We start from the raw sequence: 17,949 nt of genomic DNA on the forward strand, positions 1-17,949 counted from the left end.
CTCTAAGTTTGTCTATTAATTTTATTACCTTAATGTGCTATTTCCTTCCAATAACTATGTGTTTGCTGTAATGAGATCTTTCACTGGTACTGGGGTTTGAGCAGTAAGAATGCTAGGATTAAGAATAATGTACAGGGTGAAACATACTTCATGGGCTGGTATTGCTGACCCTTTTTGAAAATGTCACGTGTCTGGCTTTCTCACACTGCAACCTCTGTGATCCTAACTATGTATGAATATGCAGATAGAGAAAGACAGAATGTTGTCTGCGCTTTAATACTGCATGCATGTTATGAGTCAGTGGTGAGACCCATAGAGTTTAGGAATGAAGATATCTTCTTATTCTGTCAGTACATGTTTTCTTTAATATTTGAATATTCAACCCCAAACTAAAATTACAATATAGAAAATGTTTGTATACAAAAAAAAACCAACAAATACAAAAAAAGCATTCCGATGGTACATACAGAATACAAATTGATATATAGAAAATGATTGTTTACAAAACTAAGATCCACAGAATGGGCATCCCAACCTTCCACAATATAAATCCAACATGCTTCATTTGTTAGCATTCTGCAGTGTGATTCATAATCCCTTTTGGTTAAACATGTAATATGTTTAACATTGATTTGTGATCAGCTAATGTTCAGGTCATGAAGATGGAATTGCTTTTATGTAAATAGTTAACACATAAAAAACTCATGACCAAAAATGTAATTCATTGCAGCTTATAAGGATATGATGAATGTTTTAGTATTTATTTTTGTACTTGCATATTTCCTGCAACGTCCTTGTCACTTACTATAGGCTGAACAGGAAACAAAAATGGGTTATCTTTCTTTTCTGTTCCTACAAACTGTTGATCCCATCGTCCTCCATATAATGGATATGAGCAGAGGCAAACATGTTTGAAGTTCAGTCTGAGTAACAATAGCTCTATCCACAGGTACAGCAGAAAAATGATCTGACACACCCAGGGGCAGAAAGTTTGTTATTACCAGGAAAAATAAAGGAAAAAAAGCCTTTTAAAACAAACCTCATCCAAGGACTAGTAAACTGCATTTCATCCATACATATATCTGTCCAGTGTAAGAATACACAAAACAATATGCATGTACATTATAACTACTTTTATACATTGCAAATCCAAAAAAAAATACAAATGTTAGCTACCCATAAAAAACTGTAAATTCTAAAGTTTTATAGTACATATTAGTACAATTTGCGTGTTTGTGTGATTGTTACAAGTTTATATTATAATAATGTGTATTGCACCCTATTCATGTGTAGCTTAAGCTAAAAGGTCTGGAAAATGAGCTTTTAAAGTACCGGTATATGTTTAGCTCAGTTCATTGCCTATTTATAGTCATTTCATTTTTTGTTCTTGTCATGAGAGATAATAATATCCCTGATTAAAGATGGTGGTTTAAAAGCAGGCCGATCTGTGATGCAAATGGCATTTTGGAGTGCTTCTCTCTGCTCGTCATTTAGAGGAGGCTTCTCATAATGAATCCTAATCCAAGGAGACCCTAGAAGAAAGAAAACAGGTGTCCTTCAACAACTTATCATTTTATCTAAAAGGAACACATTTTATTACATTTCAAAATGAAAGTCTCAAAAGGAAAATCTTTTTTTTTAATTTGCCTGGCAGTGATTTGAGAAGGGCACACATTACAACAAGAATAATAGCAAATGAAGAATAGCAAAATTTTGGTGAACAAGGAGGATAGGAGATCTATCTTGTTGCTCCCTTGGTCCACAATTTTGAATGGTAGTTATAGTTTTATAATGCTCCCTGATATTTCATAATGTTTACATTTAAGCTCAGAAAAGAAATAAATAGTTTGAATACATTTTCCTGTCTAATTACTATTGATTTCTCTCTAGCCAGACTGGAACTTAAATATCATTTCCTCAAATTACATTGATAAATTAAAACAACATGCCTAATCTGATAGCATTGGTGGGAAACCAGTTCAATTTTGGGAGGAGGGAGCAGTTTTTGACACTGAAATAATTTTTGACACTGAAGAAAATAATTTCATACAATTATCTATTAGTGTTTATAAATAGGGAATATGGGCAATCTTCTGTTAACTTCTGTTAACTAAATATACTGCTCATAGAAAAACACAGAATCATTCTCAAATGGCTACAAGTTTTATAAACACTGTATAAGCAATCATATGTGCCATTCCACATTTCCTTCAGCTCAATCAGGTGAACTGGTAAAGGAGTTTTTTCTTGGGACAGAAATCTCAAGGGGCATTCATTTGCTGCATTTAGAGGTTGGCATAATATGAAAGCAACATGCACTGACAGATAGTTTAAATATGACTCTATTACCATAGAGCTTTCTGAAAGCAGAAAAACAAACTGGAATTTATGGAAGTCTTCAATACATGTTTCACTTAACTTTCTCTGAATATGCCAAGTTTATGTTATTGCAAACTCTATATGGAGAACAACCATTCAAGGCATTGTCTAGTACGGGTTATGGGTGCTGTATTTTGCAGTGTACCAGGCACAGAGGAGGGCGATGCATCTTCACAGTGACTGCAGTATAGAGAGTAATCCATTTACCTTTTTCTACATGCTGCCCCACTTTCACCAGAATCTCTGCTCCAACATAGTGGTTAATGACATCTGTTGCCTTTCTCCTGCCAGCTCCAAGTGAATTTAGAATTTCACCAATAGGTCTGGCGTGAATCTGCTCCACTGTGCCTAAAAAAACAGTTATAAATAAAAAAACAATGATAAATAACTTCATTACTCCCAGAAGGATGCTGCACAATGTGCGTGTTGCTTATTAGTTTCTGTTTTAGCTACATGCCATTTAATGTAAAATATATAGGTGATGATTGGTAAAGGCTGAGATACACAGAGCAAATGCGGGCACACATTAAATGAAAATTGTCAATGACTGCATTGTTTCCAGTTATTATACGTTCTGCACATCTTCACACTCTGTTATGGTTTAACACAAACTATAAAGTAATGGAGAGGTGATGGTTCTGTCTATAACCATGTGCAGTTTTCATGCTTTATTCCAGGGGTGCCCACACTTTTTTGGCTTTTGAGCTACTTTTAAAATGACCGAAGTCAAAATGATCTACCAACAATAAAAACTTGGACTTAATAACTCCTGTGCGTGGTGGAGTTTTTTTGAAAGGCAGGGCTCCGCGATCTTCTTACGTTGCCTTTGCGATCTACCGGTAGATTGCGATCCACCGGTTGGGCACCCCTGCTTTAATCAGTTTTCTATACAGATTAGAATCAAGCCAATGAACAAACACGCTTTTATTAGCCAATTGTAAAATTACCCAATTGTAAAAGCCCTCATTGCCAAACACACACACATATATATATCATTCCATGTTTTTTCTTAATTTTTATTATTTTGTACATTGTAGATTACTGTTAAACCAGAATATGCTTAATATTTTAGATTGTTCAAAGAAGGTAGTTGCCTGGTATCATTTTGTATTGCCAAGTGTGTCTTGTCAAGATTTAATTTCTGGAATTTGCCTTCTTAGAGTATTTGACACCGTTGGTTGCGTTGTGCAGACATAGGGTTTCTACATGATTCTATACAGTGAATAAAACTATTCAACTACTGTTTTACTTATCATATGGCAAGAACCATGAAAAATGACAATTTATCATTATTTTAAGACATAAATGATACGTCGGAAAGGAAGACCAAGAGTTACATCACAAACTGCAATCTAACAGCATCTCAGATTAGAGGCCACAATAAGGCGTCACAGAGTTCAAGTTGCAGGCACATATCAACATAAATTATTTGGAAGAGACTGGAATGAGTCAAGAGAATTGCTTAGGCCAAAAGAAGTCTGTCACCCATATCAAACTTCAACCCAGATGACTAACTCATGAATCTGATTGGGAGAAAGAACACCCAGTGTGTGCAAAGCTGTCATAAAAGCAAAAAGTGGCAGCTTTGTAGAATCTAAAATACAAGACATATTCTGGTTTGTTTAATACTGTTTAGTTTAATAACACATAATTCCATATGTGTTTGTTAACAGTTTTGACTTCTTCAATATTAGTCCACAATGTAAAGAAAAAATAAAAAAACAACCGAATGATAAGGTATGTCAAAACGTTTGACCAATACTGTGTATATATACTGTAATAATACAAATCTGAAAACATTCATATATAGACTTTTGTAATGCCAGACTACTATTGTCATTGAGCCAAATTTGCTGACCTGTTCTCTGAACTATCAGCTCTTTCACATGAGATGTTTTTCCTAAATTGATGTCGGAGTTAAGATTCCTTGCAATATCAGACGGCACCCCTTGAGCTTCCATCATCTTTCGGAAATGTTGTAAAGCAGATCCATCATCCAACACTTTGGCAATTTTCTCAGCACCTTGTGATTCTGAGACAGCCTGACCACAAAGCCAGAGGAGATATCCACCTATGTGCAGAGAGAAAGAAGTCGAAAAGATGCAGCTTTATGAAGGTTTCCCTTTCACAGATACCTTCAACGTTAGTTGACAGACAAGCCCCAAACATACAACAACATTATGCATGACTTATGCATATGTCTAGAATTTAATGTCCAGACAGATTTGTATTTATATTTTCATGGCACAGGTGCAGCAGTAGCAGAATATACTGGAAAGATCCTACCGTATGAATAAATTTCCTGACCTGTGCGTGTGACAAGTTCTCTGAGATCTTCTGGACCTTTTCCTTCCAAACATTTCAGTGATTCAATAACCTCCAAGCTATTCCCTACACAGTAACCAATAGGATTATCCATATTAGTTATAAGAGCAATTGTGGGGATTCCAAGAGAAACTCCTACACTTACCTAAGAAAGACATATATAAAGTCATCAATATTATAGATAAAACAAACAAGCTGGTAAACATAGCATATTACATTTAAAGAAGAATATCAAGGTAAAACAAAGAGCCAGGAGGTTTTGTGAAGAAAGCCACTATAGTATCCAAAATACATAAATGCTTTTTGCATTGCAATGAATAATCAGAAAGGCAAGCATAAACAAAGCTGTGGGTTTTTTTAAGAATTACTTACAAGACTATTTGCCAGTATTTTTGCATCTTCAATGGTTGGACTTTGAGCTGCTTCACCAAACTTGACGTCAAGGATTAGTGCAGAAAGGCATTCAACCATCTTTTTGCTTATCACTGAGGCTATGGAGAGATCAGTACCACGGACAGTGTTATGTTTGGTGTTATACTCACTCACAGCTTAGCTGCCTTAAAGTACAAGGTATTAACATATTTGGTCACAAAACCAATGAACCTAAAAAGACGTTCAAGGCAGTAGTGTATTTTAAGGGTTAGTAAAGTGAGGATAAGACAGGATAAAACTTTTAAATGTCTTACGTGTTTTTTTTTTTTATGTACAATCCAGCTTCCTAAAATATATTGTTAGCCAGTAAATAAATACAGTGTAGTGTATGCAGTCAGAGGGCCAACACCATACTAATAAATAAAATACTTAGAAAGCCAGAACAATAAGGACATGTGCTAACCCCACAGGGACAATAATGAACCCTAAAGTAGGGATTCTACTCTGGCTCAAAATTTGACAGCCCGTCTGAAAAATTGTATGGAGCTGAAGATCAACATGTAGGATCCCTATATCAGTTTTATAATTTGACTACTATAACAATGTGGCATCTTATGTTGGGGCATTAGTATAACATTTCTCCCTAGGGGAATCCTTCAATAACTCTTAGTTCTGAGTTCTTAGTTCTTAATTCTGAGATGGAGTTCTTGGGAATGGGTTTTTGCAATTTCTTTCAGCATAGGACCAGGGGTGTAGTCGTAAAAAAAAAGGGTACGTGCCCGCCCCATTACTCCCCTGTCCGTGTCACTCAAAGGGGAAGACACCTCCCCCAGAGTGACATCATGATACCAGAACCTGAGCCTGCGATGGAAGAGTGGGGGGGATGTGTTCAGAGACAACCCGCCCACCTCCCTGAGCCTGCTCTTAAATACGTAGATGTGGTCTGTGGCTCTGGCCAGTGCAACCCCCCCACTAGTGGGGTCCTTGTCCTGACCCTGTAGGGGGGGCAGACCCAAAGAATTCTTGGTTGGACACATTATTTTGTTCTGTGGCCCACCAAAGAATTCTTTGTAAAAAAAGAGTGGCATGCCAACTCCCGAAAAAAAGTGGGGACACGACGTTCCCACCCATGCCTGCCCCACTACACCGCTGCATAGGACTATCTGACTTTGCAGAGAATTTTTTTGGGATGTCCACTCCTTGGAAGATTGGCAACTGTCCTAAATGTTTTCCACTTGTGATAAATCTATCTCACTGTAGAATCATGGAATTTAAATTGTTTGGAAATAGCCCTATAACTCATTTCCGATTGATGAGGAGCAACAATTGCTTCTCCAAGATCATTGTTGATGTCTATCCTCCTAGGCATTGTGTTAACATGAATCTGACTGCTCCAGACCAGCAATGGAGAATAAGCCAGATCACACCTATACATGCCACAACCAAGAAGGAGACCAGAATTCCCTTCCCTTCCCTGGGTTCGATTGGTACACTAGGGCATCATTGGAGAAGCAGGAAATTATGGAAAAGCCCGATCTAGGCACTGAATCTGATCAACAATATTTGGGTTGCTCGAATGGACATTATTCAGGTTAAAGATATTGCATGGAAGACATTGCATAAGAAATTTATTGTCATCTAGCAAGTGAAATGTTCTCTAGATATTGTAAAATGTAATTACCAGTTAACAGAGTTTAACAGCTCAGGCCTAAATCTACAGTCAAAAAAAAATTAAGCGGACTCATTCCTAATCCGGTCATCCCTAAAAAATAACAAATCACTTTAAAATTTAATTTACTTACTTACTTTTGTTTGTTAGATAAATACTAAAAATATATGTGGATCTTGGCCTTCGAGGACCAGTATTGGAGTACAGCCCTGTTATATACAAGTCCATTACCTAAACCTACACTTAAAGTGCATGTAAATGCAAAACAAAAACAAAAAAAATAATTACAATAAAACTGTAATTTTAATTTTACTGCTTTTTTATCTTATGTAATTTGTTACAAATAGCTTATGATCCACAGCCAATCTCATCCAAAGGTTCACACCAATGCTTGAGTTGACAGGTGTATAGTTTTACAAAATCAAAAGCAAAATGCTATGGCAAAAAAACAGCAAATCCTGAAATTCCTGAGCAGAGTTAGTCATTACATCACACTTGGTGTATAGTGCCACTACCTGTGATCAGAGGCAGACTGTCCACTGTCGCTGTAACATCTCGAATCTCATAGAATATCTTATCAGCTGGGACAAGATCTGCAGACTGCCCAACAATACAACATCCAACAGACTTAAGGATTTCTAACATCTGCAAATGTAATATAAAGACAATTGGTATGGTATATAAAATGTATGTACTGCACAACGCAAAACACTTTTGTTTATTTTGTTTTTAACATTGTCCTAAATATCCTTTCAAGACGCTGGCTTTATATTTTAAGATTACAATTGTTCTGATTTATTAGGGCTCTCCAAGACTGGAGAAGATAGGCTATCATTTGGGAACCCGGGTAATCCAGCAAATCTGCAATAGATCTGCTCCAGGACTGAAACTATTTTCCAACTAATAGCAAATGATTTTTTAAAAATCCATTCCACATTTTCAGGATTATCCAGGTTCTCCCATGATAGTCTATTTTCTCCAGTCCTGGAGAGCTTTATTAAATCATGCCCTGTTCAGGGCTCTTCTTACCTGTTCAGGGCTCTGTATGCTGCTGTACCCTGGAACTGATTCTAACTTATCCAGTGTTCCACCAGTATGTCCCAGTCCTCGTCCACTTATCATTGGAACCTTACAATCACAAAAAAAATTTGAACAATAGTTGGTCTAACAGTAAAAAGGTTTAAAGAGACAATTGGGTTTATATATGTTTGACTACCATTGTAAACAAAAGTTACTTTGATTCATCGTAAAAATAATTACTTGAAACCATTAGGACCAAAATGAAGAAAACTAATGAAAATCTAATCACCCTATCTCCCTCTATTAAGCAAACCTGGAAGCGCTTAACACTAAGCAGTTCAGAATTTAGAGCCATTGAACATGGTGGCTATGGAGAGCATAGTTTGCTGCTCAGTCCGCTGGGGTAAAAGGCAGAGGATACATTAGTCCCTAATGGCCCTAAATGCCTCATTGAGGAGAACCTGTTACCCAAAATTCTCACATAGAAGGCTTGTCAGCAAGAAAACATTAAAGGACATTCACTCCATACATGAAAATATACAAATTTAGGATGTAAGCTTGTACATAAATGGCCATCCATTTATTAAAAATTAAACACATTTTAAGTATATTTTTGTTTTCATTTTTTCATTGCAAAATGATTAAACTTTTAAATGATTAAATTTTTATTTCTAGATTGATTTGAAATATTTTATATAGGTTTAGTTTTATAGGTAATGGACAGCTTAACAAGTGAAGTTATAAACAGAAAAATTACAAAGTAGAAAGAACGAGGTTTGAGGCTCAGAGATTCAGTGCAAATATTTAATTATGTATTTATACATAGTTGACTCATACATAATTACAGTGTACAATCAATTATTGTATTGTATTTCTGGTCCTGCCTTACATTCACAAGAATGTGATAACTATACTATACATAGGAGTTCTTCTGCCATACAGTGATTAGAAATCAAAAGATAGGACCGAAAAGGTTGCATACATCCCAACACATTTTGCCAAAATCTGGCTTCTTCAGGGGTTTAGATGTAGATCACTGTATGGCGGTAGAGCACCTATGCATAGTATAGTTATCCTATTCCTGTGAATGTAAAACAGGACCAGGGATACAATACAATAACTGACTGTACACTGTAATTATATATGAATCAACTATGTATAAATAAATTTATACAATTATTTGCACTGAATCTTTGAGCCTCAAACCTTGTTCTTTCCACTTAATTTATCAGAGATGGCTTAAAACTACTCGAAGCAAGCAGGTCAGGCAAACCCTCCATTATATGAAGTTATAATCAGTAGTACAGAAGCTATCTGCCACATTTTAGAATCAGCTGATTTTGTACGGGTCACCATCTGCATGTTTAACCATACAGGGTGTAGAGATAATAAATAAATCAAAACGCGAATGAATCATGTCAGTGCATAGCATTGTAATGACTTCCCCTACAACATAATGGTTTCCATACATTGCACTAATGATGGCCAAAAAATCTGAAACTGTTGAAATTTGGAATGAGTGGATTTATAATATTACACTATATTTGCAATATTCATTAGCAGCTGTAGATGTGCATTTAGCTGGCGGAGTGGAAAAGGATGATTTGCATGGCTCCACCCACCATCCTAAAATAAGAAATAATCATCTCATTTTATGATTTGTGAAGCATGTACATATCTTATATCTTAATAAACTTTCTTGTATCATGCATGATGCATTTGTATGTTTGGAAGCCCAGAAATGGCCTGTTAAATCCTCCTAGGCTAGGCTTTAGTTGTCATTATCCCAATACAAACAATGATTTCCTCCTTTAATCGGCACATATATAATGAATCTTTTAATTTTTTGGGTTGCTCTGAATGGTATGAAATTGAAGCTAACTTGTAAGAGCAGCCAAAAAATTTTACTTTAATGTTTTTTTTTAATCACCTATAAATGATGATATAACATAATGCTGTTACAATTAGGAAATATGAAGAATTAGCATATTTAGTATGATAAATGTAGTTCTTTGTGTGCCAATACCTTGCATCCACAGGCAGCAAGTGCTGGTGCCAGAGGCAGGCTTATTTTGTCTCCAACTCCTCCTGTAGAGTGCTTGTCCACTACTAACCCATTCCATTCCTCTGGCCATGTCAGCACACATCCTGAAGCTGCTGTTTCCTTGGTTAAGGTCATGGTCTCTTCTGTATTCATTCCACGCAGCCAGATTGCCATAAGAAGAGCACCTAATAGTAAAAATACACAATCCACTGTATACTGAATGTGAGATTGATAAAGGCATCGCACAGTTTGTACAAAGCCTAATCTTTTACAGACATATGTAAATATCAACTGATAATTCATTATATGTAGTTGCTGTGAAGTTTAAACAGATTTTCCATCTCTTGGGAATGCCGTAATAAGTATGGCTTCCCTTAGGAAATATTGGGGCGTTGGCAGCCATGAGCAGAACACTGTGCTAATGCCTCCCACTTACTGGATTATATGGCACCTGCATGGCGGTTGTCCTTTGGCATGTCAGCACACACAGGGTGCCCAGGAGCACTATCACCCTACAACACTAAGTTTAAACACAAACTAGCACTGGCAGAATTACATTTTGAAAAAAAAGAAGAATGCAGAGAATGCATGAAAAATGTGAAAACTGTAAAATGCAGCAGGGTGAGTCATAATTAAATTTTCATTGTAGGTTTTCATACACTGTTCTTTTAATGAATACATACAAGATGTTTTTTTATCTGCCTGGGGTTCATGTACGGTACTTATTGTTGTATACATCTCTGAATCTCTCAGTGTATATGATTAGCTGTAAAAGTAGGGTTTGCATGTTTTTTGATTACCAAGTTGACTGTCTTGAACCTGGCCTTTTATTGTCTCCTTCACCACATGCCTGATCTCCTGTGACGACAGCGGTAATCCATTACGCTTCTTAGCAATTATATCAACCATCCGAAACTGTAAAGTGTCTTGAAGATAATAGGACAATTATAAACCAGACACAAGCATTTCAGTTAATCATACAAAATTAACAATAAGACACAGACAGATTTAGGCAAGCCTCATAATATTATAGTTTTCACCTATGAGTTTATCTTTTTAGTATAACACCTGTAGGCTTTCCTAATATTATACAGTAACATCAAAACTACAATATGAAAACATAAATCCCAAATATAAATAAATACCAGTTTATTTATGTGTTTTCTTATATATGTCAAAATTTCCTGCCATCTGAATAGCCTGTTCTAGAAAGACAAGTCCCCCTGCAGTGCTCTGAAGACCCCTAACCTTTATGTAGAACTGTCCTCTGACCTATCACCAGTCTCTAATATCAAATTGGTGATTTTTATATTTAAAGTAAAACATTGTCTCAACGGCTCAATCCTGATCAGGTTTTCCCTTTCTTCAGCCAATCACGGAGCTCTAGAGGTGAATGGGGAGACTTGTCCTCATTTACCCCCTAGTGCCTGGGAATCCCACACTGTCAGGAGTCCCACGGCTGTGCTCATGACATGAATGAAGATGTGGGAATTATCCTTTCATTGTGGGATAACCTGTAAAAAAAAAATTAAGTAACACAAAACACACACATTTAATAAAATACTTTAACAATAAAGCCTTGTCTTATTTTTACACATACTTTTAATCCTTACAGGGAATGATTAAGGGGTTTTTATGTACCCCTGTACTCATTCCATGAAAGGGTTAAAAGTAAACCTTTTATAAACGCTCATGTAAAATCACTACAAACTGCAGCAAATCGCTTAAAACCGCTTGTAAAAGTGCTTTAAAACACATTTAAACGTGGTAGGAATATTTACATGCGTTTTTAAAACTATCCATGTAGACCCAGTTTATTTCTCCGGAACCACTGAGGCACAGTAGGAGGGGTGGTGCATTTCCAGAGTACTCGAATACACGCCTTTGCCACATTGGGTAAATGTTTAGGTAGTGAGTTAATTGGGGGTAAACCTTTGTGAGAACGGTCGGAACCCTATACCATCTAGTAAGCTGTTTGTAGTTTAAATCTTGATAAGAATTACAGATTGAAGCCTTATGGCCAAAGTACAGGATTTGCTCAACAGTGTAGTCTACAGTTGTGTTTCCTTAGTGTCTCTTGTGGGAACAAAGTCCACCTGATCAGGATAAAGGAGATGGTGGATAGAAAGCAGGAGACAGAAAGACTTTTTTTCCAAAAGTTTGCATCAATATTCAAAAGAGTTAGAGGATCTATACTAGGACAGAGATAGATTCTTACCCCCCTTCGTGGAGAACCAACCTATGTGCAGCAAGCAATTAGAGTGTAGAGTCCCTTTCTCAGAGAATTCAAGGCCTCCAGTACAGAAGATCATGAGAACAGAAAAAGTTTTTATAGTGGGCATGGGTAAAGCTGTCAGGGCCAGCAGCATTGCCACTCTGTGGTGATTTCAGGACAAAGTCAAATTTGGAAGATGTGATTGGGGCCTCTTAGTAGAACCTAGCCTGATAATCAAAAGTCAGTGGATTAGATTCACACAGGTAGAATTTCATGCAGTCTTCTTCGGACCCCATGGCTATTATGATATGCAATGGAGAGGCATCTGTTCTTGAATGCTGGAATCTTGCAGGCAAAGTATTCTGAAAGAAGACAATCTGTTCTGTCTGTGTAATTCAGTAAATACATTCCAGTGGGGAAGGGGTGGAACCCCAAGACACGCTGCCCAGTCAGGAAAAATCCCCTGAAACAAGTCAGTAATATTAAAATCTAATTACAATGCTTCGCTCTCTTACCCACCCTTCCCTATGCCCCAAGCACAAAATGAATGAACAGCCAACAGTAAACAAGCAAAATGATTCAAAAACAGCCAGCGGCCACATGTCTAAGGTAACTTGCCTTGTGCAAGAAAAGTTAAAATGGGAACTAATGGGCAAAGGTGTATCTTCAGAATAGCATTTTCCAGCCATAAAAAGAGTATTATTCAAAGAGGTTAAACATACGGTATTACTAATAAAAAATAGCAAAAAAAAAAAAAAAAAGCAGAGGGGACCACATCACATATCTTTGAGTATAGAAACTATGATGTTAATCTAATGTGAACTAAATAAACAGCATCATTAAAGTAGCACAATCCATGAAGAAACTGATGCAATAATACTTCTAGAATTCCAAGGAGGTTGGGGACCCCAAGGCACACTACACTGACAGGGAGAATCACCTGGAGCAAGGGAATTTCAAAAACCAATCTATGGACACGGCACACAAGTGCAAGGGTAGAAGCATAAGTAGTAAATATCCAGAGGGGTGTAAGCAAGCCAAAGCCTCACATAAAGTACAATAAAGTTAAACAGCTGAACATTCTTTGAAGTCTGTAGGGTTAGAACTTTGCATGTCATGCAAAAAGGAAACACATTGTGGTCAAAACTGCCATTGTGCAGGTCTCTCCTGAAGCTGACCAAGCCATTTCTACCCTGGTATCAATAAAAGTGCAAACATCCCGAACATCAGATGGATGGGTCGGCAATCAAGTATTTACAAACTTAAATTAAAGAGGATACCTCCATCTATAGATGGCTTCAGCTTGCCAGATACAGTCCAAGAGAGGACAAATTAGCTGTTGACGATGCACGGTGCTCCTCTACAAGTCAAGGAGGATTTGAAACTTAGCTCCAATAAAGTCTTTTGAGCATTTTCCCAGGCCCTGCAAAGAATGTTTTCCTTGACCATGAATAAGATCTCTCGTGTCCATCTCCATGTCAGATTTCATAGGTAAGTTCTTGAGCTGCATACAGAGAACCATGGAGAGGTCTGATGGAGCATTAGGTAAATCCATCAATTCACATTCCCCAGGGTCTGAATACCAACCCACAATAGAGCATGCTTTTCTCTGAGTGAGCTCGGTATCAATTAGAGACTGTGAGGGCTCTGTAACTGATTACTGGTCTTGGCTCCTAATGGCAGGGATGGGCGCCAAGTTGGGCCTCCTGCAACCAGAAGGGATGCCATCTGAGAAGCAAAATAAAAAAAAAGATCCACCTCTGCAGCAGCTTACAAGTGTGTTTGTTTTTTTGGTGCTTGGTAATGTCTGTGTTATCAGATATAAGTGCAGGAGAAAGTAGTAAAACAGTCAGCAGGATCTCAGAGCTCCTGAGATGATATTCACAAACCATAAAAAAGGCATGCCCCGTTGGTGGAATATTTTTTACTTCTCAATACAAAAACTAGTCCTTAAACCTCTATTTCTTCATTGTGAGTCATTTCTTGGTGGTTTTGCTTGTTTGCTTCAGATTTTTATTGCATTACAAAGATCCATTTCTGATTCAGTTTTAACTTTCTACAGATGTCTTCACACTGGCATCAATAATTTTTTGCCATAATGCAGAATTTATAGCTGATTTACTGGGCCTGATTTAATAAAGCTCTCCAAGGCTGGAGAGGGCACATTTTCATCAGTGAAGCTGGGTGATCCAGTAAACCTGGTTGTTATATTTCAGTGGAAGGCTGGCTCATGTAAGTTGATATGTTTTTGTAGAAAACATTTTTGAAAAATTTTTGTTGATTCATTAAGACTATATTGTTATAAATCCTTGTAGATCTCATTGTCTTTTCCTGAGGAAGAGGACGATAGTTCTGTGAAACGCATCAAACTGAGCAAACTGAGTAGAAATCCTCCAATATTCACCAGCAGAGGATCCCGGGCATTACACGAACTGGAGAAGATCCAGTATTGGTGAATATTTCTATGGAACAATGGATTTTCTCTGCAGCAACCTCAATGTAATCAGATTGCAATTGTGTAGTATTATACCGCTACAGAACACAAACGCGACTGACTATTGATTATTTGCACAGTTCAACTTATCTGGTGAGTGGGCAATTAATAATTTTGTGGATATGAAAAATATAGCTGTTGGTTAGTAAGGAACGTCATAAGGGGATTTACAGGCCTTATGCCAATCCATCGGTACCTTGCCAGTGACTAAAGTGTCTCCAAAATTTAGAAATAATGGCTTTGAAATAACCCAGCTCAGCTCTTTAAGGACACATGGATGTAATCCACCAGGTCCTGGTGCTTTGTCAATCCTAATTTTGCCCAACTGTTTCTCAATCATATCAATTTTGAGCCATTCATTGTGACATTGCTATTATGACATTGCTATTATGAATTTGGGCTTCAGCTCTGCCATTTTCTTTAGTGCACACAGAGTTAAAAAACAGAGTTTAATAAAACTTCTTTATCCCCAGTTACCAACCCAAGACATCCTTTAAAGGGCCTATATGCTCAGATCTAGACTTTTTGCTAATAATATATTTAAAAAAAATTGGGGGGGTTGCCATACTTTCCTTTGCAATCTGTCTTTCATTTTGAAGTTTTGTACATTTTATCTCCTTTCTACATCTTTTGTTATATTCTTTACTTACCTGTGTTTGTAAATCTTTTTTGAAAAACATTATTACATTGTATTGTATTGTATGTTTGTATTGTATTGTATGATTGTATGTTCTCCCTGTGTTTGTGTGGCTTTCCATCGGGTACTCCAGTTTCCTCCCACATTCCAAATATTTGTGGATAGATTACTTGGCTTTCCCCAAAATTGACCTTAGACTGTAATAATGACATATGACTATAGTAGGCACAATTTATTTTGAGCCCTTTTAGGGGACAGCTAGTGACAATATTATGGACTTTGTGAACTGTTTGAATATGTCATTGCTTTGTAAATACTAGTAACAATAATTGGCATTTTTTAAATAAAGAGCCTGCCTGTTTAAATATGTTTAAAAAAATCAACATTTTCCAGTTATTCCCATTTTTATATAACTGTACATGAAGTACACATATAGAGCAGATCTTATCAATATTATCTACCGAATACAAATACATTCATACCCTAAATATAATTTTCGTTTAGTACTCTCTCTAAAATTTTGAATAGCTGGAACTTGTCCTGTCTTTACCTGCAGATCCTGTGGGTAAAACCACTGTCAAACAGATCCGCTTTAATGAGTACAACAGCTCTAATCGATGGGGTAGATGTAACAAAATATATCTTTTATTATATCACACCTAATGATGTGGTAATGTTCTTCTTGCTTCCATTCTACTTACCATAGTTGGAAGAATAAATGTAATTTAAAAACATATATATATATATATATATATATATATATATACACAGTTTTGTTAATAATTGTTCTTTTTTCAGAAAATGCCTAATGCCACCCAAAAGTCTTAATAAATGCTAATGTGGTATTTAGACGTGCAGTAGGAAACATAAGGTTCAATAGACTTGGCAAGTACAGTACAATATCACACATCATACCATTACATCCTTTTGCTGATGTGGATGCCATCTAAAAAAAAAAATTAAAAAATTAAAAATTGTACTACATATACTATATTTTATATTTTACAGATATATATTATACAGGTTATGGTCTAATTTTCACTGATGGTTCAGTTAAACATCATTTTCAGAATACCAATTATACCTTCTATTACAAACTGAGCAAACTGAGTAGAAATCCTCCAATATTCACCAGCAGAGGATCCCGGGCATTACACGAACTGGAGAAGATCCAGTATTGGTGAATATTTCTATGGAACAATGGATTTTCTCTGCAGCAACCTCAATGTAATCAGATTGCAATTGTGTAGTATTATACCGCTAAATTATAGGGGGTATTAGCCACAGGTGTCCCCCACTTGCACCTCTAATTTTGTTCACCTATCCCCCACCCCCCATTCCAGAGAAATTGGGGTTCAGGTGCTAGAAGCCTCCAGCAATGTGTAACAGGGTAGAGGAGGCGAGTGTACGCGCACACTCGAGTCCGGACCGCGGTAATCCGCGATCGATGGCCGCGCGTACTTTCGCGCTTCCAGCGAGCACGGATTTTATTGATGAATCAGGGGCAATGTGTCATCACTTTCATCTGTAGGCATGGTGGCTCAGAAGCTAGCACTCTGGCCTTTGCAGCGCTAAGTCCCAGGTTTGAGTCGTGACCAGGGCACTATCTGCATGGAGTTTGTATGTTCTCCCTGTGTTTGTGTGGCTTTCCACCGGGTACTCCAGTTTCCTCCCACATTCCAAATATTTGTGGATAGATTACCTGGCTTTCCCCAAAATTGACCTTAGACTGTAATAATGACATATGACTATAGTAGGCACAATTTATTGTGAGCCCCTTTAGGGGACAGCTAGTGACAATATTATGGACTTTGTGAACTGTTTGAATATGTCATTGCTTTGTAAATACTGGTAACAATAATTGGCATTTTTTAAATAAAGAGCCTGACTGTTTAAATATGTTTAAAAAAAATCAACATTTTCCAGTTATTCCCATTTTTTATATAACTGTACATGAAGTACACATATAGAGCAGATCTTATCAATATTATCTACTGAATACAAATACATTCATACCCTAAATATAATTTTCGTTTAGTACTCTCTCTAAAATTATGAATAGCTGGAACTTGTCCTGTCTTTACCTGCATATCCTGTGGGTAAAACCACTGTCAAACAGATCCGCTTTAATGAGTACAACAGCTCTAATCGATGGGGTAGATGTAACAAAATATATCTTTTAATATATCAAACCTAATGATGTGTTAATGTTCTTCTTGCTTCCATTCTACTTACCATAGTTGGAAGAATAAATGTAATTTAAAAACATATATATAAATATATATGTATATATATATATATATACATTTTTGTTAATAATTGTTCTTTTTTCAGAAAATGCCTAATGCCACCCAAAAGTCTTAATAAATGCTAAATAATGTGGTATTTAAACGTGCAGTAGGAAACATAAGGTTCAATAGACTTGGCAAGTACAGTACAATATCACACATCATACCATTACATCCTTTTGCTGTTGTGGATGCCATCTAAAAAAAATAATAAAAAAATTAAAAATTGTACTACATATACTATATTTTATATTTTACAGATATATATTATAGAGGTTATGGTCTAATTTTCACTGATGGTTCAGTTAAACATCATTTTCAGAATACCAATTATACCTTCTATTACAATAAACTGAGCAAACTGAGTAGAAATCCTCCAATATTCACCAGCAGAGGATCCCGGGCATTACACGAACTGGAGAAGATCCAGTATTGGTGAATATTTCTATGGAACAATGGATTTTCTCTGCAGCAACCTCAATGTAATCAGATTGCAATTGTGTAGT

General features: G+C 36.5%; 1 protein-coding gene across 3 annotated transcripts in view; it reads right to left on the bottom strand.

Annotated features, from left to right (window-relative positions):
* Nucleotides 1–336: 336 nt before the first annotated feature.
* Nucleotides 337–17,949, bottom strand: part of TYMP (thymidine phosphorylase) — a 22,415-nt gene continuing 4,802 nt past the window's right edge. The window contains exons 2-11 of one of the 3 annotated variants that reach the window (XM_072401998.1): nucleotides 17,611–17,641; nucleotides 10,610–10,735; nucleotides 9,792–9,994; nucleotides 7,775–7,873; nucleotides 7,261–7,390; nucleotides 5,077–5,195; nucleotides 4,687–4,849; nucleotides 4,238–4,450; nucleotides 2,587–2,727; nucleotides 337–1,532 (exon numbers count right to left, since the gene is read on the bottom strand). In XM_072401998.1, coding sequence (XP_072258099.1) covers nucleotides 1,375–1,532; nucleotides 2,587–2,727; nucleotides 4,238–4,450; nucleotides 4,687–4,849; nucleotides 5,077–5,195; nucleotides 7,261–7,390; nucleotides 7,775–7,873; nucleotides 9,792–9,994; nucleotides 10,610–10,735; nucleotides 17,611–17,641 — 1,383 coding nt within the window. In that variant the 3' untranslated portion in view covers nucleotides 337–1,374. Of the gene's footprint in view, nucleotides 1,533–2,586; nucleotides 2,728–4,237; nucleotides 4,451–4,686; nucleotides 4,850–5,076; nucleotides 5,196–7,260; nucleotides 7,391–7,774; nucleotides 7,874–9,791; nucleotides 9,995–10,609; nucleotides 10,736–16,070; nucleotides 16,102–17,610; nucleotides 17,642–17,949 lie in introns of those variants that run through there. The other 2 variants (XM_072401999.1, XM_072402000.1) reach the window with 2 other exon arrangements.

The sequence above is a fragment of the Pyxicephalus adspersus genome, chromosome 2, assembly GCF_032062135.1.
Source record: "Pyxicephalus adspersus chromosome 2, UCB_Pads_2.0, whole genome shotgun sequence".
Taxonomy (NCBI): Eukaryota; Metazoa; Chordata; class Amphibia; order Anura; family Pyxicephalidae; genus Pyxicephalus; species Pyxicephalus adspersus.